Raw genomic sequence first — 26,468 nt, forward strand, 5'->3', positions numbered from 1 at the left:
ATAACTACCTCAAACTTTCAGGAAACGTTCCTTGATATATTTAGAAAATTCTGTCGGAAGGAATTTTTAAAAAATTGAAAAATAAAAATTTTATAAGAAAAATAAACAAAAAAAACAGTTTTTTTTTAGTTTTTTTATTATAAAATTTTTATTTTTTAATTTTTTTAAATTCTGTTCCGACAGAATTTTTTAAATATTGCAAGGAACATTTCCTGAAAATTTGAGGTAGTTAGCTCAAAAAATGTAGGAGGAGATAGATTTTTAGTGATTTCTAGTTATTTGCCGTTTTAGTTTGCGCCTCCCATAAGGATCCTATTGTAGCCTCCGACTTTGACTGGCTATATCTAAAAAATTATTTTGAATTTTTAAAATCTGTAAAAAGCATCTTGTAGCTTAGTAAAAACTATATAAAATAAGATCAAAAACAAAAAATGGGTGTTTACCCCCCCCCTATGCCCTTAAAGTACAACAAACATATCTCAGTTTTTACATAAACTTTGTACATTCTTACACAATAACCTGTTTTTTGTTTATAAGTAACAGAAGCTTGAAAATATTTTTGAGGAAAAATATACTTGGGTTTCTGGTCTATTTATCTATCCTAAAACATTACATGTAAATTTTGTTAATAGGTAAATATTTTTTTATGAAATTAAATATTTTGATAAACATTTAGTTTGTTTTTATCAATACTTTCAACAACATGAAAATTCCTTAAGTATTGTGCTAAAGCATTACAAAAATTCAATACTTTCTTTATTATAAATATTAAAAAAATGTAATATCACATAGAAATATATAACCAATTAAGCTTTTTTACTATCAGAACAAAATTGATTTATTTATTACTTTTATTTACAAACAAGCCTTTTGTATGTAACATTTAAAAATTTAACTGTCCGTTTAAAATGTATATCTTTATTGAAAGTGCACAACTTAAAAAATATTATAGCTAGGAAATAAATACAGACATTAATAAAGTATTATAAATACACACACTCAAGCTAGCTCAATCTAGTTTAAAATTTATAAAAAAACTCGGACTAGTTTGATGATCTTTTAGGTTATTTAAAAAACTCATGCTAGTCTATTTTTACTAACCTCTGGTTAGCTTAATTATTTTCTAAATCATCTAATCTTATTGCTTTAAAATCAAACATTTTTAAGTTACAATATCTTTAAATGATTATTCTTTTTATTTTAAAAATTTTATAGTTCATTAATCTAGATAAGAGATATGGTTTTTTTAAAAGTTAACAATGTGTTTTTTGTAAAAGCTTTAAATATAAACTATAAGTCAGTTTTTTAAGGATATAGTATAAGTTTTGACTAAGTTTCCAAGTATAGTAATCTGAAGTATGGACTGCATTTTATTCATAATTATCTTCCTTTTAAATTTAAAAGTTCACTAAAATCTGTCTAATTTCTTAGATAAGGATCTCATATTGTCAGAAAAAATTCTTTAAATATTTTGAAACATTTTGATAAAAATAAAATTTCAATTAAGAAAATAAAAATAGATGGTTTTTCAAAAAATTAAAAGTCAAATTTAAATAATTTGCTACACCAGAAACATTTCAATATTAGTCAGTAATAAATTGATTTAAAAACTTTAAGGGCATAGGGGGGGGGTAAACACCCTTTTATGGTTTTTGATCTTATTTTATATAGTTTTTACTAAGCTACAAGATGCTTTTTACAGATTTTAAAAATTCAAAATATTTTTGAGATATAGCCGGTCAAAGGCGGAGGCAACAATAGGATCCTTATGGGAGGCGCAAACTAAAACGGCAAAAATAGACTATTTTACTAAAAATCTATCTTCTCCTACGTTTTTTGAGATAACTACCTCAAAAAACGTAGGAGGAGATAGATTTTTAGTGATTTCTAGTTATTTGCTGTTTTAGTTTGCGCCTCCCATAAGGATCCTATTGTTGCCTCCGACTTTGACCGGCTATATCTCAAAAAATATTTTGATTTTTTAAATATGTAAAAAGCATCTTGTAGCTTAGTAAAAACTATATAAAATAAGATCAAAAACCAAAAAAGGGTGTTTACCCCCCCCTATGCCCTTAAGAAGTTACAAATAGGGGAAAATTTGCTTTCTTTGCTCCCATCAAAAGCTTGTTGAACTTATTCACCTGCTGAACAATATATTACAAAAGCTGTTTTTAAAATTGTTAAGTGATATAAAGTGTCTGGTAGCTAAAATAAAATTTAATAAGTTATGACCTTAAAAAATGGTTGAGTCTCACATATTTTTTCAATTTTATTTAAAACTTTGGTTGACTTCATTATTTCAAAGAGCAGTAATTATGTAGTTTTATGTTATAAACAAGTACTAACACTTATTTAGTAAAAATATTGTGAATAACATTTTTTTTATAATTTAGATTGTAAACAACAAATTTATTTAATATATACATTGTAAAAACCATTAAAAGTTATTTAGTGGATATATTTTAAAAACAAATAAAGTTTATTTAGTAGATACATGGTTAAAAATATATAAGTTTGTTTAGTAGATATATTGTATAAACAATTAAAATTTTATTTAGTAGATACATTGTAAATAAAATGAGTAATTACCACCACAATACAAGCAACAACAACAAAAACAAAGAAAATGTCACTAGTGCTAAGGAGACTCAATCTGTTACAAAAAGGTTTGTTAAATATAAATATACTTATTGTTAAATATAAAAGTTTTCTTTTCAAAAAGTTAACTTTGTAGCATGTAGTAAATAATTTAATTATTTTTTATAACATATGATGTCTTTTTTGATTCAATTTTATCTTTAAGTGAATTATTATTATTCAAGTACTGTTTTGTTGTTAGGTGTGTAGTTTTTTTATATCTAAAAATGTTAAAAATAATAATACGTATTATATTGGAATCTAGTCATTTAATTATGTTTTAAAGTTTTAATTATTCATCAACTGTATATAGGTTGTAATGTATTATTTAGTAGTTTAAATTTTTTGTTAAATTCAAAGTGTGATTAGTCTTAGATTTTTTTTTAATTGCCAGTAATACATAATTGTTTTTTATTTTATGACCAAAAGTTTCATTGTAACTTAAGTTGTTATTCTTTTTTAAATGTAATTTTACATTGTTATATTTTATATAAAATTTTATTTCAGGTTACAAAGTGAACTAAGAGGACTTATGGTGAGTTTTATAAATATATAATTCATTTAATATTTTCCATCTATTGCCTATAATATGAATATGTGTTATGTTTTTTGCCAATAGGTTAACTTTTTTATAAATTTTGAAAAATAGATAAAATAACTTTCGTTCATTAACACAAGGTTCTCATTTGAAAATTTGTTAATGTTATATAAAATATTAGTGAGTTTTAAAGCTGTTATGCTGACCATAAATTTTTTAAACAAGAAAACAGTTTTTCATTTATAGTTTAAATTAAAGTTCAATAGATGCTCTAAGGCCCAAGGTTTTTTAAATCTGATTGAAAATTGACCCATTAAGAGAAAAAACTAAAAGTTTATGTACTATATTGTAAGTTTATAGAATGTTAGTTCAATAAAGTTTGACAAAAAAGTAATAAAGATTTATTCATATGCCTGTGATTAATTTTATACAATTTGGTCTTAGTTTGCAGATTTTTTATTAAGCTATCAGTTGCTTTTTGCCACTTCCAAAAAAAACTATAAAATTTTTAATATATACAGGGTTGCCAAAAACCTGGAATTTGACAGTTAAGGCTAAAAAACATGGAAAAAATTCTAATTAGATAAATTTTGAACAAAAATTACTAAACACTAAAAACCTGAAATTTTAAGCAATTTTACATGTAATGTAATAAAATTTCGAATTGACACAAAAATTTTGTCATATAGATAACAAATTTTCATTATCATCAAATTTTTTTACTAGTTAACACATTTAAAGTAGGCTTAACAGTATGTTTTTATAGTATTTAAAACAGTTTTTTAATTGAATCTTAACTTAGTACTAAAAAAAGAACAAAAACTGTTAATTTTTAAAACTTGAGAAATTAAGAAAATCTGGAAGAAATTTCTCAAAAGCTTTTGGCAACCCTTAATATATATATAGATCAAATGTAGTTTTGTTTTAATAAATGTAATAAAAGTGGTATAAAACAAAATTAAAGAAAGCAAAAAAAATCATTTAAATAATTCAATAAACTAAATCTACAGTCATGGAGTTTCTATATTATTATTTCTTTAAATATTATTATTATTATTAGATGCAACCAGACAAAGGAATTTCAGCTTTTCCTGAAATGGAAAATATGTTTAACTGGAATGCAACTATAGATGGTCCTCAAGATACTGTTAGTAATAAAATTTAAAAATAAATAAAATATTTATAAATGATTAATTTCCAAAAATGGAAAATATGTTTAACTGGAATGCCACTATAGACGGTCCTCAAGATACTGTTAGTAATAAAATTTAAAAATAAATAAAATAATTATAAATGATTAATTTCCAAAAATGGAAAATATGTTTAACTGGAATGCCACTATAGACGGTCCTCAAGATACTGTTAGTAATAAAATTAGATAATAAATAAAATAATTATAAATAATAAACTTCTTCGGAATGGAAAATATGTGTAACTGGAAACTATAGATGGTCCTAAAGATATTATTAATAAAAATAAAAAGTAAATAAAATATTTATAAAAGTTAATTTCCAGATATGGAAAATATGTTTATTTGAAAACTATAGATGGTTCTTTAGATACTACTAATAAACATAAAAAATTAAAATTAGTTGTTTTTATGTTTAATTAAAATTTAATCTTACACTCTGTAGATAGCTTGTCAAGTTTAAAAAAATAACACATTAGTTTTAATTTAAAATGAAGATAGATATTTACACTTTATTTGCGAAGCTTGAAGAGTTTATTAAGTGTTGTTCTATGAACAGAAAAATTCAATACAAAAGTAAACTGCTTAATATGTTTTGTTTAATAACTTAATTTGAAATAGAATTAAATTTTGGCAAACAAATTTATATAGTTCGTTATAACTTAAACATTAATGGACTATACCAGTACTCCATATAAAAGTTTCTTTTTACAACATCTGCTTAAGTTATTTTTTAATTAAACATAAATGTTAAATTAGACAGTTAAAACTTAATTGAACTTTCAAGTAAAAAAATTCTAAATTTTTTGGAACAAATAATTTTATTTAGGTGGCTCTTGTTTAAGTTCATTGAATATGTAAGACTTAATAAATTTAAAAATACTACAATAGCTTTTGGGGAAAGTTCTCTTTCAAATTATAAGTTTAAGATTGCTCCTCTACCCAAGCTTATAAACTTGAATGACCTGCAGTCAAGTACTTGAAATGAAAACAATAACCTTGTTGTTGTTTGAATTGTTTACAAATATTAAAAGTAAGCCATCCATGGTTTTATCACGTACAAAATTGTACTATTGTTGATGTGGGGAGAATATAATACTGTATACTAAAAAGTTAAAAAGTTCATAGTAAAGTGTTGTGAGTTTATTATTATTTTTTTTAATATACCTGAATTTTCATCAATGAAGATCTTAAAACTTTTACTTGGTAATTGTTCTTCATTAGTTAAGTATTTTATTAAGTGTATATTTATTTTCAAATATAACGTTTAACATTTTATTAAACTAACAAAAAGTTGAACAGAATTGTCTGAGTAGGTCATATTAGATATATTAAATATTAAATTATGTATCTACTCAGTTAGATATTATAATATAAACTTAATTTTTATAAAAAGTTTTGTAGACAAATAAGGCAATTTGATAAACTTGCACTTATTTGAATTTGAGTGTTAAAATAAACAACCAATACAAACCTTGAAATCAAAGTGTATTTTTTTTTATAGATTGTTTTAAATATTCATGTAAATTTTAACGGCTGTAGTGTAAAATTTCATTGTTTTTGCAGCTTAAATCGCATATAAAAATGATTAAATTTTCAAGGTAAACGTAGATTGAAAATTATTTAGTGCAATAAAAACTTGAACAACTTTTCACTTAAATGCTTGAAATGTACAAATAAAAACAATTACCGTCAATAAAAACAGTTGTAATTAATTATGCCGTTTTCAAATACATTTATTTTAACTGCAAAATGCAATTCAACTTCCGCTCAAAAAAATTTAAGAAGAAATTTAATCTTTTAAAAAAAAAAATTAAATATATTAAGTAGCATAGTTATTGAAGTGTAGGAAAAAAAGTAGCAATTTGACCATAAATTAATAGTTTTTTTGATTTTACATTCATAATATTTAAAAAATCCATATATTTTATTTGAAAGTATTATAATTAGCGCGAAAAAAAAGTTAAAAAAACGAAAAGTTTAAATCGTAATGTTGCTATTCTAAAGTATTTTTTATTTTTTAAAAACAATAGTTAATAAAACAAATTGTTTTTGAATAAAATTAATAATAAAATATTAAATTCGAATCAATTTGTCAATAATACTTTTATAGGTTAAATTTTTGATTCAAGTTGATAATAACAACATAACAACAAAATTTTCAACTTTCGTTCAATATATTTTTATAACAAATGTTTCAAATTGTATGACAAATTCTGACTCAATTAATACTCAGCTGTTTATTTGAATTCCGTTCAACAATATATTTTAACAAAAGTTGGATTTAATATTTCATCATAAATGTTTATTTAAGTAAATTTAAAATAGTTTTTTTAGGTATATTTTGATAAACAAACAGCAAATTCATGCTTATAAGCAGCAAACAGTTTAAATGTTTTTTCGCAAACATACAAATATTTGTTTGTTTAATTAGCTGCAAGATGATTCATAGAATCTAAAATATGCAACTTAAAAAATTAATTTTAAGTTTAATTAAAGGATAAATCAATTATATATTTAAGGATGAAATTAACTGAATATATGTTCAATAGTTGAAAAATATTAAGCTGCAAGTTTAGTTAGTTTTATAAGTTATTAAATACATAAATTTTTAAAATTAAGGTTTGCTTGTATTATAGCTTTATTAAATATTTAAAGTTGAGTATAACTAATTAATTTTAGAACAGCATTTAATAGTAGTCAATTGTTTTTTTTTGAAATAGTGTAAATTTTACTAAATGATAATATATTTCATACATGTTTTTATTTTTACAAAATAAAGTAAAAAAGCCAAAAAATAATTGAGAAAAAGTTTCATTTTTAGTGTCACTTGGTAAGTTATAAATTAGTAAGTATGATTGTAAAAAGTAAGTTTTTAGCATTTTACAGAATAAGTTTTAACAAAAATTATTAAAAAAATTATAACTTTTTTAATAACTTTTTGGTGTTACAGATATTAAAAAAAATCTTTTTACAAGATTCATTCAAGAACATTTTTATTGAGCAAACAATTGAAATATATTTGTCTTACTCAAAATTTATTAACAAAAGTAGTTGATAAGTGTTAGACTCAAATTTATCTTGGTATACAGCAGGGGTCGGCAGGTCAAACAGGAACGTTTTTTTATGTGCTTTGAAAAACATATTTAAAGACATTTTTTTTTTGAACAAAAAAAATTAGGCGATAGAATATCCTTTAAATATAACACTAAAATTTTATTTTTGAGTTTCGAAAATGTTAGTATATTAAACTAGTTGAATAAAAATTTTAGTGTGGCCTGCGGGCCGTAGTTTGCCGACCCCTGGACTATACAGTATACTCTTTCTACAAATTACTTAAGTAAAATAACCAATAGAATAAAATGTAACCACATATTGCTGTGTTTGCACCCACGCATTAGATAAACCACTGATTTGTAGTTAAAAAATTTAAAAGCCCATAGTTGTATATTGAATTACAATAATATTAACCTTAAAAAGTTTTATAAGTAAAAACTATGAGCCAACATTTTGTTACATATTTGAAGTTTTTACCTTTAAGTAGATAAAAATAATATTTGAAAAATAACTATTCAACTATTCAATATTTTATAGCACTTAACGAGTTTTCCAGAAAGTATTAAAAAGTACTATTCTAGTAAAACTTTTTTATTTACATTAAACTACTTTTAAATGTGGCATACAGAAGTTAATTTATTATTTTGAGTTTAATTACTTAATCTATTTTGTATTTAAGCTCCTTTTATAACTACATATTTATTCTTCATTAACAAAAGTCACTAACTTTCTTATAGGGCATAAATTTCAATCCCAATGTTTTTTCCTCTTATAGCAACCCAGATAAAAACAATAAATATAACTAATTTTTTAAAACTTAAACCAATTATTTTCGTTTTAAGTTACTTATGTTTTTTGATACATAATTTGACATAACTTCTTAAGATGTACAAATATAATGTCATCCTAGTTAAATTTTAAATTTAAAACATCCACAGGTCTTCGAAGGCCACAAGTACAATTTGAGGCTGCAGTTTAGCGGAAAATATCCAATTCAAGCACCTACAGTCACATTTACCACCCCTATTTTTCACCCTAATGTTGATGAACAAGTAAGAAATATATATATAATTTATTGGAAAAGTACGATTATAAAAATACTGGAACATATGTTTCATAAAACTAAACGCTTTAATCATCATAATAATTATTTAAAATCCCTTCAAGTGGGTTCTGTTGATGGTGTTTAAGTTTGAATGATAACCTTATTATATATATATATGTAAATATATATAGTATATATTACTAAGTAACATTAACCGACCTATTTTCCGTCCAAATGTTGATGAACAAGTTAGTATATTTACCAAGTGTTTTTAAATATTGATAATAAAAATATTCTTCAAAATATTAATATGAGTACTGATCAAGTTAACTAAATGATTATCCTTATAATATGATTTTTTAGACTTCATGTTCTGAATATATTTATATAAGTCCTTTATAAGTTTTGTGTTTTTCATAAGAAGTTGCAATTAAAATGAGTACTTTCAGTGGTCGTAAACCTATAAAAATAAGTAAGATTTTAACTTAGAATGCACTCCTATAGAGCATAGGGGATATTCCATCTTATCTTTTACAAGTTGATCCTATGCTGTAAAGTTTTTTTTCAGACAATTAGATACTTATAAAAGTTCGAAGTTTTTAATATCTGTGAGTTCAATAGATTCTAAATAAAAATCACAAACCAAAAAGGCAAAAAAAAAGACTGTGTTACTATACTTATCCTTAATTTTAGAAATAATGTCCTTTACTAATATTTAAATGTTTCTAGTGAAAAATTTTTAGTTTTCGAAAAATTCTTGAAAAGCTACCTTTTTTCTTTATTCTTTTTTTTTGATATTTAAAAATTCTAAAGAAAAACAATAATAAACTTTAAAAGATATGTTACTAAAAATTTGAGATCTCTAGCACAAGAAATATAAATGAATTTATATTTAATTTATTTTTTAAACTTCTGAGGAAATTGAATTTGATAATTGACCCATATATTTGTATGCATAAGTTATTACAAATATAAATAATCCATTAAAAAGTTATATAAGATTTTTTTATTCTAGTTCAAATTTTAAGCTTTCATACTCTCAATTTTTTAAAAACAAATAATCTTCCCCTTATGCAATTAGCTCAATACTTTTATTCAAAGATCGCCTAAAATTTGTTTTAAAGTTACCAGAGTAAAAGTTATACTTAAGTAGTGTTTTTCAGAATAAAGAGCAACTTAAAAAAAGATAAACACCTATGACCTAAATGTATTTAGTTTGTATATTTTTTAAACTTTATCATGGGCATCAAGTTGTTTCGACTAAAAAGTATTCTGATTTTTTTTATATTGCATTTTTAATCTTAATTATAAATGTTTTAGTTTTCAGATGTAACTAGTGAATCCACGTTTAAATATGTTTTTTTTACTTACAGAAAATCTATAATAACTGTTATTTTGTCAACAGGGAAATATTTGTTTGGATATTTTAAAGGAAAAATGGTCAGCATTATACGAAGTCAGAACAATTTTATTATCCCTACAGTCTTTACTAGGAGGTATGATTTTTTATTATTATTTATTTTATTATCCCTACAGTCTTTACTAGGAGGTATGATTTTTTATTAACATTTATGATACAATTAAGAGATATAAATACTAATTATTAAGTATTGTTCATGATGAAATTTTATCTAAATACTGATGAGAGTTAATTTACTGTAATTACAAAATATATTTATAAGTTTATTGTTGCTCTAATAAATATTACTTAACTTTGTGAAGTGCTTTACAAAAATAACTGAATAAAGTTGTTAAATATTACACACATCACAGAAGGGGTTGCAAATTATTAAATGCATAGAATAGGGTTGGGGTGGTGACTTTTTAGCAGATAAATTTTTCTTGGACACCTAAATTTCATCAAGTATATATTTTATGAGTTAAATAAGTATTAATAATAAGTTTTTAGTATTATAACATTTAAAATTTAATTGAAGTAAATAAACTAAGCACTAATTTATACTGAAAATTTAATAAAAGCGTATCTTGAAATATCTATTATGTTGATGCTCAATTTAATTAATTTTATGTCATTTAAAGCTAATAAATACGCTTCCAACCTCTATTATAAGCTATTTAGATGAGCCTTATAAACAAAAATCACTAAAAAACCTGGAATTTTTTACATTTTTGGACATGTTAATTGATAAAATCTCGATTGACTTAAAACACCTATCTTAAAGATAATATTTTTTGTCATCATCAAAAACTTTATATTAAAAAAAAACATTAAAATAAGCTTTAAGATATCTTTTCAATGTCGTATGTTATCTAACACAGTTTTTTACCTTAAACTAAAAATAGACCCAAAAATTTATAATTTAAAAACCTGGAATAAATTTCGAAAGTCTAAAGAAAATTTGCAAAAAAAAAAGGCAACCCTGTTATTTGTATAATGGTGGGTATAAATACCATTACTATTGATTATTTTTATAAAATTTGTATGAGTTTATTCTAACCAAAAATAACTTGAAAAAATAAATGATATCAAATCATACAGTTCTTTGTTGTTATTTCTTTCTTTTCACTAAAATATTCTAAACAGATTTAGTCAAATTTTGTAAAATTAGCAAGTCCTTAAAAAGCTTCTGATTCAATACAAATTTTGACAACTCAAATATCTTTACAAACATTCGTTCAAAAATGCATAGAATGTTTGTGGAAAGTAGTGTGCAGGGTTGCCACTCGGTCAGGAAATCAGGAAAAGTCAGGAAAAATTTAAAAAAATGACAAAATTCAGGAAAAGTCAGGAAAAAAGGGGGGTTTTGAAAAAAAGTCAAGAAATTTGATAAAATTAAAAAAAAAGTCAAATTTTTTCAGTTTAAATTTACAAAATTCCTTCTTTTCCAAAGCCTTCAAATGGTAAAAATTAATTAAAAGTCCATTAAAGTCAGAAAAAAATTCCAAAATTTTCCTAGAAATTTACAAAAATATTTAATTTTATTTTTAATGCCTTTATCTGGTATAAGTTAGTAAAATATCCTTTATAAAACTGCAAAATTTTTCTATTAACATATTGAACAAGTACCCTACTTGAACAAGCAGATTTTGTAAGCTTTTTAGTATTGATGATCTGTAGCAAGGACACTTCCATAGTGAAACTGTGATATATACACAAAAGTTTATCTAGCATAATTTTAGAATCAAGGTTTTAATTTTAAAAGATCCTTATATGTCGTTTGTTTATCTAGATACATTTATGCTAGGAAATGCTAAAAAATTGTGTCTTTTTTCAGACAAGCTGTGTTAATAATGTAAAAATACAAGTATTTTGCTAATAAAGCTGTTTATTACAAACATCAATCATACACAGATGGTTTAAGTGATGTACTGGAAGTTTGATGATAGAATTCAGCAAAAAACTGTTGATTTTAACCTGTATTAAAATTAGATTGAAAGCTTTATATAGTTTCAGGTGTTAGATTATGTATTTTAGAATAAGTTTAATTTAAGAGTTTGATTTAGAAAAGTCAGGAAAATTTTGGTAAAAAGTCAGGAAAAAGTCAGGAAAAGTCAGGAATTTTTTCTCAGCTTGATCAGTGGCAACCATAAGTGTGATAGTTTCAATTGTAGTTAGCACCGGTCGCTAAAGAAATAAAATTTTGTTCATCCCTAAGTCAGCAGCCTTTTATAAGTCGAATACAATTTTCCCAGTAAAAATTGCTTGTGGGCCGCACTGTGTAAAAAAATTCTTCTGTGGGCCGCATTTATTTCAAAACGTTTGTAGTATTCAATACTAAAACACTATTTCAAACAAATAATATAATAAAATAAGCAATAGTAGAGCACTAGTAAACAATAAGAATTAAATTTAAGAACCTCAAAGTAAGTTTTTACAATAAGAACTTTTCTTTTTATAATTTGAGAAAGGTTTATTTTTAAATAAAAATTATCCCGCAGTTTGCCGATCCCTGCCTTAAGCGTTGCGACTGTGTTAATGTTGAACGCGCGTAAATAAAAGTTATTCTACTAAACTAGTTTTTTATGACAAAACTAATATTTTTTTAATACTTTTTTTTATTTTAAAAAATAATCAAAGTTGTAACACTTGTGTGTTAAGTATTTTACAAAAATTTCATTTTTTTTATATACAACAGTTCGAAAATTATTTTCTATTGATTAATAAGTTAAATTAAGTACAAATTATTTAGATTTTATTTCATTTACAAACCCATTAATCAATCAGGTAGATTTCGAATTTTTAATTTTCATGTTGTGTAGGTGAGGTCAAATTTATAAAATAATGTTTTATTTAATTATATTTTCTCAACTTCATGTCCTAAAAAAGTTTTTTAGACCTTAATTCTAATTTTTTATAACTAGCTATATGTTAAAATAATTAGAATACTTATAATTCCAGTGAAAAATATTGACATTAAAAAAAAATTATTCTTAATAAATATTGTTATATTTTTAACAATAAAACCTTATAAAAATAAAAAAATCAGTTGAAATTTTTATTACAATGGATTAAGTTTTGAAGCAAGTTATTGATTTGTTGTTTTGAAAAAAAAAATCTTGTAAAAAGTTAAAAATTTCCCTGGTGTTAAGTTAAAACAAACATTTAAAATTACTTGAAATTTCTCACCTTGTGATGAAAACATATTTTATTTAACTTTTAAAGCCTTTGCTAGTCGATTGTTTTATTTTCTAGTGTTTGGAAATTTATTCAAATTTAAAAAGTGTTGTAAAAATTAGGTACAATTATGTTAGTATGAAAAATCAACAAATTTAACTGAGAAACTTGATTTATAAAACTTTACACTGAAGACTTAAAACTTATTGATTTTTTTCATAAATCATTTATTACGGCTTAAAATGACATTCTACAGACCTTCTTAGCAGAAAAATTTGAAAATTGAAGATTTATTTTTTTATATAAAGTCTAAATTTCAGGTAATTGATTTAGATATCACTATAATAAAATTTTTGTTGTAATAAATTATTAACTTAGTTTCAGCAAACCTGTTAATTTGTTTTTCTTTTATTGAGTTTATGAACTCTAACTGTATAAAAGTTTGTCAATATAGTTTGTATAAAATTAACTTTTTATTAACAAAACTCTACCATTGTTTCAATTCATTAACTTCACCATTGTTTTAGTTCAACTTAACAAATAGATGTGGTTAATTTCTAATCTATAAAATCAACTCATATTTTTTAAATAGTTCAAAAATGGTTATTGTAGTAAAAGTTTACTACTAATTGTAGACTAAAATGTATCTTTATTTTTTTATTTATCAGATAGCTTTAAAATTATTAGTTGTTGATATTAAAGATATCTGAAAAGAATTAGATTTAAGCTGTGTGTCTTACCAAAGTTATTAGTATCTGGAATAATATATTTCCCAAGATAGATAATAATAGTTATTCTACAAGAAAGCACCTATACAAAAGAACACATAAATTTCTAGTACTTATTGTTTTATTTGAGAAAAGTTAAAGCTTTGGTGAATGATGTATAAATATACACTTCTTGATTATACTCAATACGCTGTTTTAACTAAAATTAGTTTTTTTTAATGATGGTTATTGTATTAAGCTAATAAAAGTTTTAATGTTTTTGTAATTAAAATAGAAGCTGTACATTAAAAAGTATTAAAATATTTACAACCAATATTAAAATTTATACTTTGTTTTGTCACATAATAAAGTTTATTAGAGTTGGTAAAGTTATATATGTCTTCTTTTTGTTTAAAGTTATTTATTAAAATAGTTTTCACAACAGAATAAATACTGTCTTATAATTTTATACGAATTATCTGATTAGTTTTTCACAAATTAAAAATTCAATATGCTTTATTAAATTATCCTTGATGAGTAAGAAAATATTTTTTGAAGTATTAACTACTTACCTAAATAAGTATTTTAAATTATTACAAACTTACTAGTTATTGTTAACTAGTAGAATAAAGTTAATTATATTAATTTCTAATTAATGTTTTTATACCAAAGTTAAAGAAGAATTATAAATGATATTCTATCAACTGAGTGGTGATTTGTAAATAAATATCAAATTAATATTTCTAATTAAATTAATTTTAATTTTCAGAACCAAATGTTGACAGATTTACTAGTTTTTATTATTTAGTGAAATAAAGTTAAATATATTAATTTTATTGATCAAATTAAATTATTTTAAATTTTTAGAACCAAATGTTGACAGCCCGTTGAACGTCAAAGCTGCTGATCTGTGGACGAACCAAAAAAGTTAGTAAAAATAAATTAATTAAGTAATAAAATATATGTGGACAAACCAAAAAAGTAAAAAAAAATGAATTAAATTATAAAATAAATAAATAAAATAAATAAATAGTAAAGTATGTGTGGACAAACCAAAAAAGTTAGTAAAAAGTAATTGAAATAAATAAATAAAATATTGTGGACAATCCAAAAAAGTTAGTAAAAAAATATAATTAAATTAAACTAAAAAGGTTGGTAAAAATAAATGAATAATAAAAAATAAACCAAAAAAGTTATTAAAAAATAAATAAATAAATAAATATCTGTGGACAAACCAAAAAAGTTTGTAAAAAAAATTTAATTAAAATAAATTGTAAAGTATTTGTGGACAAACCAAAAAAGTTAGTAAAAAAATAATTTAATTAAAATAAATAAATAATAAAATATACGTGGAAAAACCAAAAAAAGTTAGTAAAAAATTAATTAAATTAAAATAAATTAAACCAAAAAAGTTATTAAAAACTAAATTAATTGAAATAAATTAAACTAAAAAAAGTTTTTAAAAAAATAAAATATTAAATAAATGTGGACAAACCAAGATATAAGTAAAATAAATTAATTGAAATAGATGTGGACAAACCAAAAAGTTAATAAAAGTATTATTTAAATTTAAGAATATACGTGAAATAATCAAAAAAGTTGGAAAAAAATATGTGGACAAATCAAAAAAAAGATAGAAAAATAAATAATATAATAAATGTATAAATAATGTTACATGTGTAGTAATAAAAAAGTTCAGTAAAAAGATAAATAAATAAGTGTTAGTATATGCACTAACTGAAATCTAATTAAAATAAGTATTAATAAGTATTAAGTATTTGTAATTAAGAATAAAGTTATTTTTATTGATATTTGACACTTATTGGTTGATCTTATTTTTATCTTTGTACTGTTTTAAAATCTTAGATCATTAATAATTTATTAAAGTCTTATAGAATTTTAAAAACAAATACAAACTTTTATTATTATTCTGTAGCCGAAAAAGTGCAAATCATATATCCCTTTAACTTGAGTAAACACAATTTGATTTATTTTGCGGTTAAATGTAAATATTTTGATACAATTCAGTTTATTCATAAATATATTTTGATGGTTTATTACAAAAATATTCAATTTAGTGCATCGTATTAAAGATAAATTGTTTAATTTAATTTTGTTAACTATTTAGATGCTCATAAAAACTCTATCAAGTCAAAAAACCATTAAATACCTTAGTTTTTGTTGTAATAATACTTGGTAATATATTCTTTTTTTTGTACTGATCGTTCAAGTAAAAAATAAACCACAATCTTAAGATAATAAACACTGAAAGATTTATAGATAACAATTTGTTATATAATGTTTACCATAGTAATTAAATATAATTTACAACTTGGTAAAAAATTGTAGCAATAACAAATCTAACATGTTGTATTTAATTTTTCAAGATATTTGTATTGCTTTAACAGTCCATGGTTAGAAAATAACTGTTTTAAGACAAGTATGGTAATATAATTTTGGAACTCTAACTGTTTCATAATATGAAGCATTTATATCCTAATATATAAATTCAGATTTTATAAAAATAGACGTTTAGTGTTTTTTTTTTACTTTATCATAATCTTCAATTTATTCATTTACAATTTTATACAAGTTAAGTTTAAGTTAAATATAATATGTATACAAAATCTATATGTTATCTAAATAAATAAAGAATAAAAATTTCATAACTCTTAGTGTTGTATTTTTATATAAATTTTATATGTTTTATTATAATTATTGTTTAACATGATAATATGTTTTATTATAATTATTGTTTATTTAATATGATAGTATGTTTTATTATGATTATTGTTTATTTAATATGATAATATGTTTTATTATAATAATTGTTTAATATGACAATATGTTTTATTATAATTATTAATGTGATAATATGTTTTATTATAATTATTGTTTATTTATTATGATAATATGTTTTATAACAATTGTTGTTTATTTAATATGATAATATGTTTTATTATAGTTATTGTTTATTAATAAGATAATATGTTTTATTATAATTATTGTTTATTGATAAGATAATATGTTTTATTATAATTATTGTTTATTAATAAGATAATATGTTTTATTTTAATTATTGTTTAATAAAATAATATTGACAGGTTATAAACTAGAAGTGCAAAAATTGGCCCAAAGTTCCTCTGGAAAAACGAATTAGATTACAATAAAACAATTATTTATTATCCAATTTCTCTGAATTATAGTGTAAATATTAGTTTATAATTGAAATATTTATTTAAAATGTAAAGAAGAAACAAAAGTATAATTATTTTCCTGTATAGTTTTATAAGATTTAGTTTTAAAATTATATTTCTGTTGCAAAAATTATACTTGAATTGTAAATGTCAAAGTTCGGTTAATGTTATCGGTTAATGGAGGTATATGTTTATGTTCGTATATTCGGAATGTTTGTAAATAATAAGTTATTCGCGCTATTTAGTGTGCAGCTAAAATGTTTCAATTTTGAAGAAATTTGTGCAAATATTAAATTAGTGAATTTTTTTTTTATATTTATTGAGTTAGTAATTTATAAAAAAAATTAAAAAAAAATCATCTAAATTATTTCTTATGTGACAACCTATAAACAGCTTAAAATATATAAAAAATTTTTTTTTTTGGTTGTAACTTTTTATTAAGATGAAGTTCATCACATTTTAATGGGAAACCTAGTGGTGTAATAAAAAGATAAATATTCGAACTTATTTCTTCTTAATTGAAAACATTGCTGAATTCTTTGTTTTTGTTTCGATTAGAGCTTGTTAATAAATATATGTTGTCTAAATATGTTTGTTAAGTAATTTGAATACTTAATATTTTTGTTGCAAAAAACTAGGCTACTTGAGCAATAAAGTAGTTTTTGTTAATTGAGTTAAACGAATGCTTTTTGAAATCTAAATTTGTAAATAGAATTTTTATATTTCACTAACTTAAAGTAGGTTTTGGGAAATTTTAGGTATTTGTAGGAAATAGATTAGACTCTAAACAGATCCTATAGTATTATTAATAATGTTAAAAATTATATTAAGTTAATATACATTTAGTTAAACTTTTTTTTTATTTAAAAGCAGTAAAGTTCTCTACGATTTAAAATAAGCACCGTTATAAGTAAAAAGCAGATCGTTTTTTACTGAAATATTGCATTTAATCTAATAAAAATGAAACATTGAAGTTGAACATAATGTCAACAAAAAACAAATGTGAGTTTTATGTTTAAACTGCAGTTTAAAATTTATAAGTTTTACTAATGTTCTTGAATTTCAGCATTTGAAGGGATAAATAAAAAGCGATTAAAATATGTCTTCACTTTCTAGCATTTAGACGTTTGTTTACAAATCTGGTTCAAAATCCTTATGGCTTTAATTAACGAAAACTTTTATCAATCTTTAAACTAAAAATTATTATCCTATTAGTTTTGATAAGATCCGGCTAGAATGAAAAGAGCATAATTTTTGTAGAAACAAACGCTGAAAATAATCTAACTAAATTTGTAATAAAACGTTTTTTCATAAACACAAGTAAATCATTAAGTCCTCAATGCTAAATACTTATAAATATTTTGTTGTAAGTTTAAAAATATTTTCTAATTTTTATTTATGTTCAAAGATGGTGATAAACATTAATTGATGCTAATTGTATCTATGAAAGCATGTTGATTAATGGTAAGGTTGCTAACTTCTTTCTATGACATTTTTTTATACTTATTTCATCCTTATATTCCCATATCAATCTTAATAGATTTTTTTACTCTATCTACTAGTATAATAAGGTAATTTTTATAGATAAAAAGATCTGACAGAATTTTTTACACAGTGACAAAATTTATTTGTAATCTTTGGGATATCGCTTTACTTTTCTAAAACTAAACTGGAGTAGGGTTTTATAATTTGTCTTGTTTCCAAATTATAACAATGAACTTGTTCCACACTTTACACTTGGTTTTACGTACATCAGGTTTCAAATTTCTTTTTTATCAAAAAGAATTTAAAACGTCTCTTTTCAGTACAGGGTTTCCCAAAGTGGGCGGTACCGCCCCCTAGAAGCGATTTAAGTAAGTTGGGGACAATAGTTAGTAAAGAGGTGAAGGAGGAAATTAAGAAACTTAAACTATAAAAACAAATTATACAATAATCTTTCTTTATTGTACCAACAAATGTTTCTGTGTGTTAACGAATCAACACACTTCATCTGGGTTAAACAAATTACTGTAATGAAAGAATAGAATAAAGAAGGTGTATACATGTTTTCATTAAAATGAAATAGTTTATACAGATAATCGTTAATAATAGGTAAAATACTTGTTTTTAAATCCGACTGTTATAAAACTATATAATATTTGTATTTATTAAGCCAAATTAAGTGAAGTAAACTAAAGTACACCACAAACAACAAATCATGATATAAAAAACCAAATGTAAAGAAAAACCGATTAAAATTTATTTTCAACTTATACTAGTTGTTCTTTAGTTGCAGATGAAGAGCAAAAATAAAGAGGTCTTAGGTGTTTTAAAATGGCAGTCTCGTAGGAGGGGGCAATAGCCTTTTTAATTTCTTCAAATGGGGCTATTTGAAAAAATAAGTTTGGTAAACCCTGGTATAGTTAAAGTTTTATAGAAAATTGGTCTTAGGTGGCCATCTGAGCTGAAAAATCAATAAAATACAAATTGTAATTGGTTATTTAAAAAAATTATTGTTAAAGATGTACTCAAAAGTCAAGAGATATGCTAATTTAAAGTTCTATCGATCGGATCAAGCAGTAACATCTGACACCCGACAAAATAAGCTTTTTTTATATAACAATGTCAAATATGCTACTCTTCAAATTTTTGTGTACAGAGTGCTTCTTAAATGTTTATTTCAGTACACTTTTTGGAAGTAAATTTAAAAAACATAAAGTATGATTCTCAATGTATTATTTTTTGATATATTAAACGGCTCGTCGACTAAAAAATTACTTATCTCTGTTTTAGAAAACAAACTAGTAAAATTGTTATATTCAAGCTTGTTTCAGCATTGAAAGTTTTAAAATTTCAAATGTAGATCAAGCAAGTTTTCGGATTTAAATTTTAGCATCAGGGTGATCACTAGTTTTAGTCCTGTACTATTTTTGGGTAAATTTTGATTAAAAAAAGTTTTATAAAATTGACTGCTGCATAAACGTTATATATTTGGATTTAACTGAAAAAAAAAAACAGTATATCTGTTTTATTTAACTTTTATCTGTTGTTTTAAATGACTAGTAAATATGTTTTTTGTAAATTAAGCATTAGCACTTTCAATATATATAAACAATGAACTTCACCGCACGACCAGGAACAACAGCATCCGAGACAATCCTACGACCGGTTTCGTCCTTATAAGGACTCATCAGGCAGGAATAGTCGCGAGAAACCGCTATTGTGGTCTTAAACCAGCGGGCTTAAGTCCAAAGTACTGAAGCGACCGTTTGTGGGCAAAGTTGAAAAATGACTTTGCCCACGAACGTGACATAATGAGTCCTCATAAGGATGAAACCGGTCATAGGATTGGCACTTTCAATATAATAATGAATATAGTATGTATTAATATAAGTAGTAAAACTGAACTTTTAATTAAAGAAATACTCATGTCCTAGAAAAAACATTAAAAGGTAACCGTGGGGTGTGTTTTTTTTGTGCACCAGGTCCTAGAACTAAATATTTTGAGCCTCTTTTTTTGTCGTTCAATTAACTATATATGTATATATCTATATGAAAGTGAATATAGTATGAAAATAAAAAGAATAAAGTATACATTTGTTATCTTTGAAGTTGTAAACTTATTTTGTCTTCACTTCATCTTATTTTGATTAAAATCTTATTTAAAAAAAAAAATTTAAACCTGTACTTAAAGTAGCAGTTCTGTTAAATTTAAAAAATTTAAAATAAAAAGAAATTATCTGGTACAATTATACCAGTTTAGCCAATGATAACTAGATACATTACTACTAGCTGGACAACTGTGAAATTATAAAAATTGTGATTTTTAAACTCAACAAAATTACAACTCATTTTTTTTGTTTATTTTTACACTTAAAAGCTTTAACTAAGCGTAACATTTTTATGTTTAATTGAAAAAAACTGCATCAGTTGAATGATATAAGATTAAAATTCGTTCGGTAATCGAGAAATCTTTTAAACTTCAGGTTTTTTGATTATATTTGCAAACGTAATTGTCTTTTTAGTGTTTAGTAGACTTTTGTACTTTAAAAATATTTTTGAGCCAAACTAGTTTAAATTTACTTTGTTTTAATTATAAGAAGTCATATACTCTATTGCTATATTAAACCAAGGGTCAGTAGTATTTATTGAGGACCAAATTTATCGAAAAAATGATTCAAAGGATATGAAATTTTTTTAAACTAAGAAAAATATACATAAGCAACTTTGTAATAAATAGAAAAACACAAAAAGTATTAACTTAATGTTAGTAAAAAATATTTGTAATATTTTATTATAACAAAGCTCTTTTGTATTAGTTTTTTCTAGTCAAAAAGCATGTCGCATGCCAGATAATTTGTTGGTGAGTATTAGCTTGCTGACTGTTTGCCTTAAATTTCAAATATTGTAACATACTAATATAATAATTATATGATAGAACAACTTATAAACACTGAAAAAATGTGATTATACATAAATCAAGTCATTATTTTGTATACATATATATATTGTGCCTTGGTGGTGTAAGGTCCTAAATAAAGCAACAAAAATTATATAATAGTTGAACGTTGCCAGATCGAAACCCGCTGGTCGACAAAAAAAAAACAAAAAAGGTTTATTTATATTGGCAGCATGTGTGAAACATTTAATGCAAAATATTTCTGTTTTATGTGTCCACAGTTTTGATAAATTCTAATTTTTTCTATTTTAAAACAAATTATTTATCTAAGCTGTTTAATAAATACTTTTCTTAAAAACTTTAAAGTTTTAGCTTGATCATTAGTTACAACAGCATAATTTTTTTTTATATAGTTTTGCTTTCTGAAGTTTCAAGTTTCCTTAGACTTAAGTTTCAATGAGATTTTAAATAAATACATTTTTTTGTGCCTTAGTGAGTTTTTCATATCTAGACATAGTTTTTTTTTTAAGCTTTTAACTTGAACTAAAAACCCTACAAAAGTATTTACAAATTTTTACAGCAAACGATTCATGTAAATTAATTTGATTAAAAGAAGTAGATTTTATAAAATAAAAAAACTCAAAAGCAACTAGAAATATTAAAAAATTTAATATACAGAATTTATATATAATTTGTATTTTGAAAACATACATGTTTAAGAAAACTTAAGCTTTAAGCATTTTATCAATAGATAACAAACATACTAGAAGAATGATAAGACTGGTACAAATTGAAACTATATTGGTTTATAAGAACTTAAATAACTTATAAAATTTTAAAACATGATTCGACGACTGCTTTCATAATATAAGTCTTGTTTTGTGACACAAAAAATTCCCAGCAACAAGTTTTTGATGAATAAAGTATAAAAATAAAACTGGTAAAGCTTGGTTTATGCTTTTCCAAATAAGAAAGTTGTAACTTTAGCTGAGTTTGTTTGAACTGTATGAACGGTGACAACTGAAGGTTTTTATTTCGACTGTTGATAAGCAATAATTAAAAACTTAATTCTTATTGATAGCTAATGATTTCAAACCATTAAAGAAAATAACTAAATGAAGTTTCTAGTCATATGAAGCAATTATGAGTTACTGAAAACTATAAATTAAACAAGAAAGGCAGTAAATAAAAATATTAGTTTTTTTCTATATCAACAATAAAACTTACTTTAGAAACATATATTTAAACTTTCCCGATTGTTTTTATTATGGCTAGACTATTAAAATGTAAATGAACTAGGTACCTTTAAGCTGAAAGTTATACCAGGTTTAATCAAAAGTTAGCATTACTTAATTTAATCTATGAATGTACTTTTAACTAGCTGAGTTCAATTTAGTCTTTTTTATATTTATTTTAGTTTTAATTATTCTGACTAGAAATTATTTTTTCTATAATGTACAAGATGAATATCAAAGTATGTTCAAAAAAAGTATTCATGAAATGACGTTTGAAAAAAAAAACGCAACAACAAGTTTCAAACAAAACATATATAAATTTTGTATAATGGTTACTTATAATCTGCATTGATTACAAGCTCTACAGACTTTTCAGTTAAAAGTATGTAAAGATTATTAATTGAACACTACTGCTAATATGGAAATGTAAGAGATCTAACACGATTTGAACCACATAAATTTAAATTAATGGTTCAATGAAATCTTAAACCATGTTATGAAAATCTTGTGACGTGGTAAGTATAATGCCACAAAAACAAGTTGGTAGGAAAACTATAAATTAAATAAAGCTACCTGGGCGGTGAGGGTGGGATATTTGATCAAGACAATAAAAACGTCTCATATCAGAAACTTTAAAATCGACATAAATACATCGATCTATCAAAGTACATTATCATAGTTACCAAAAGTTTAAACTATTAATGCCATAAAAGTTAACCTGCTTTTGCAGCAACTTTGGTCATTATTCCTGGTGAAAAGTCAAAACTTACTAATTTTAAACTCTTCAACGTTCATTTAAGAAATTCTGACTTGTTTTTATAGCAAAAATAAAACTAATGCTTGTGTTAGAGTATTTTATTGCGTCACAAGGATCATTAAACTAAAACTCGACATGAAACTATTTACTGTGAGACTTTAAAAACATTTAATTGATTTTAAATTACATCGAAGCTTTGTATGGACGCTGGTTATTTATACTTTAAAAATCAAATTTTTACAACAGTTTATTTATTTTATGTTTATAATTACGCTTAATAATACTTTATACTGGAACGCTCCACATTAGTTTTTGTAAATAGTTTCCTTTAATACATATATATGAAGATGTAGTTTGTGTTGAATAGCTGTTTTGTTAGTAACTTTTGTTAACAAAAGTTAAAAAGTCTTACATTAAATGTAAAAATGTAAAAGTTTACTTAAGATAAATACACTTGAAAAACAGTTTGACCTTACATTTTGTAAATTTTTAGTAAAATTATCAAAAAATTCTCGAAAAAGTAGTCTACCTTAACTTATTCGTTTTATAGTAAGTAAGGTAATTTAGTTTTTGTTAGTTTTATAACAAAACAAATCTTTTAAATAAATCTCTGTCGAAATTTTGTTTTAACAAGTTTTAATAAATTCTAGATACTTAATAAAATACACTAAGAACTTTTCAACTTAATAAAAAGTTTTAGCAGTTGTTTAACTGTTTTACTAAATATTAGTTAATTAAAGTTTATTATTCAAAGTTTAACTTAGTAACAACAATCTTCATACAATACTTACTTTTTTACTTAACCATTTAAAGTTCTAAGGAGTTTATTACAAGTTTAGATAAAAACGTAACCAAATAAATCAAAATCTGTTTGTTCTTTAATTGTTTCTTTTTTCACCTAAATTTATCTTCTTTTTACATTTGATAAGTCGTTGTAAATTTTATAACCTTGCTTTATTTTTTTCTCAATTTCGTAACAATATTTTAAATAACAGCGAAAGAACAAAGTTCAAACATAAATAAGCGCATATATACTAAAAATAAAGTTTTCAATACTTTTTCTATACTTGTAAAGTGAACTGTATTTTTTCAGATCAAAGCTTATATTTTAAGTGATACTTTTCTATAAATAAAATTAAGTAGCTTTTTAAATTGCATTAAGGTTCAACACAGTTTATTTAATGCTTAAATATTTTAAAGGTATCTTCTGTCGTTTGTATGTCTATCTAGGTCTAAAGTAACTTTTTTAAACTAAACTGAAAACCATAAAAAAAACTGTTTCAATTCGTTTACAAATATATAAAACAAGAAATACAAAGATCATTAGTATATTAAATAAAAATTGCTACTGTTTTTATGTTTTTGTAAAAAAAATGAGACAGTTTTTTTGTATGATTTTCAAAAACCAAATTTAAGACATGTAGATCATAAAATTTAAAGCAGTCCAATCTCCGCTATAAAAAAGGCAGACTATCTTCAAACGATTCATTTTAAGTTAAATTAAACTGCTAAATACCTTTTATGCACTGACTAAAACTTACTTTGATTTGATAATATCGGTTTTTCAAACATGCTTAAAGAAATACTAGGCGAAAATGCAGTTTAAAGTATTTATAATAGATAAATAGACTAAATATTTTGTTTAACAAACACTTTCACATCTTTAGATACAAATACATTTCTCTCCGTTTAATACTAGTTTGGTCCTTTTTTATTTAAGGATAATATAAGGTTAAGATCATTTGTTTAAGATATTTTTACTCTTAATGTTTTAGATAGGCATTCAAATAAACTATTTAAAAATTTGTCATATTTAAGATAGAACATTCATTTTTATTTCTTTTATCTGATACTCTACAAATCTTTTAAATTAGCTACATAGTAAAACTTTTAGAGTTAGTTGTGCGGCCCTCTACATTAAAAGCTATAATTTCATGCTTTTAGACCACTGTTTTGTATTAATATCTTGTTTTACATGAATTTTTTTTTATAAACTTAGTTGTTAGTCATTATAAAAAACTATACTAGAAGTTTGTAATGGTTTTAGACTTTTTTAAACTACAAGAAAACATTTTGCGAATTATTACTTTAAAACATTTTATAAATGTTGAAAAGCTACATGGAATTTATTACTCAAAGGTTTTTTTAAGTCGATAAGTATTACAATAATCATTGATCTGAATTATTGTAACTATTAAAAAAATTACCCTGACTAAGAGTTTTTTAGAAACTGTTTCACTATCAACATTAAAAAAAAAAATATAATCTAAATTTTATTATACTATTTTTTTATGAAACAGTTATTAAATATGTTTTTTATCAATTTAAAATCCTTTTAATAAAGTTAGTTTTTTTAATAATTTTCTATTTTTCATATAACAAAGTATTGTGCACATATTTAAATAGTTTTAAAATCACAAGTACAGATTTGATAGAAAAATAAACTTTATCAATGTTTTTTAGCTTAATACAAACTTTGAAAAACAACAAACAATTTTTATGAAAAGCGTTTTAATTTTAAGTACACAATAGTTCTAATTAAATGATAATTTCATTACCTATTTGCTTTTTAAAAATCTTCTATTTTTTAAATATAAATCTTGTTAATTATGCGGCCCATGAAATATTTTTCTGGTAAATCTGGCCTGTCTACTGTAAAAGTTGCCCACCTGTATTCTACTTGAGGAACATAAATTAAATACTATAATTTGTTGTAACACTTTATTATTTACAAAAACCTCTTTGCACAGGTTAAACTTTTATGAATTAGTTTTTGAACAAACTGTTTTATTTTAGTATTTAACAAAAATTTAATTTGAATACTCTCAAGTCTTACTGTGGTGATTTATCTAAAATGTTAAGTTATAGAACATATTTATCAACTTTAAAGAAGTTTTAATTAGAAAGAGCAAAATTTGGTTACTAACAATAATTTATAAATAAAACAAAAAGTGGTTAATTTTTTATTTAGTTTTTAACAAACATGATCTTTTATTTTACAATAATAAATGCAATTTATAAAAACAATTGGTGGTTTTAAACAGTATTGTTATTAATCACTTGATTTATATGTTGCTAAATTTATATAAAAGTTTGTGTATTATTAAGTTACAGTGAAATTATTGCAATATTTTGAAATTAAAACTTATAAA

General features: G+C 23.0%; 1 protein-coding gene across 1 annotated transcript; it reads left to right on the plus strand.

The window, feature by feature from the left end:
• Positions 1-2,562: 2,562 nt before the first annotated feature.
• LOC145840284 (ubiquitin-conjugating enzyme E2 C-like) lies at positions 2,563-17,420 on the plus strand. The gene is made up of 7 exons (XM_082947483.1): positions 2,563-2,666; positions 3,145-3,172; positions 4,236-4,322; positions 8,360-8,473; positions 9,872-9,962; positions 14,617-14,676; positions 16,854-17,420. The coding sequence occupies exons 1-7, from the start codon at positions 2,578-2,580 to the stop codon at positions 16,907-16,909; spliced, it is 525 nt and encodes a 174-aa protein (XP_082803609.1). The 5' UTR covers positions 2,563-2,577; the 3' UTR covers positions 16,910-17,420.
• The last annotated feature ends 9,048 nt before the right edge of the window (positions 17,421-26,468 follow it).

This window comes from Thalia democratica, chromosome 7 (genome assembly GCF_965202585.1).
Source record: "Thalia democratica chromosome 7, ktThaDemo2.hap1.1, whole genome shotgun sequence".
NCBI classification, from domain to species: Eukaryota; Metazoa; Chordata; class Thaliacea; order Salpida; family Salpidae; genus Thalia; species Thalia democratica.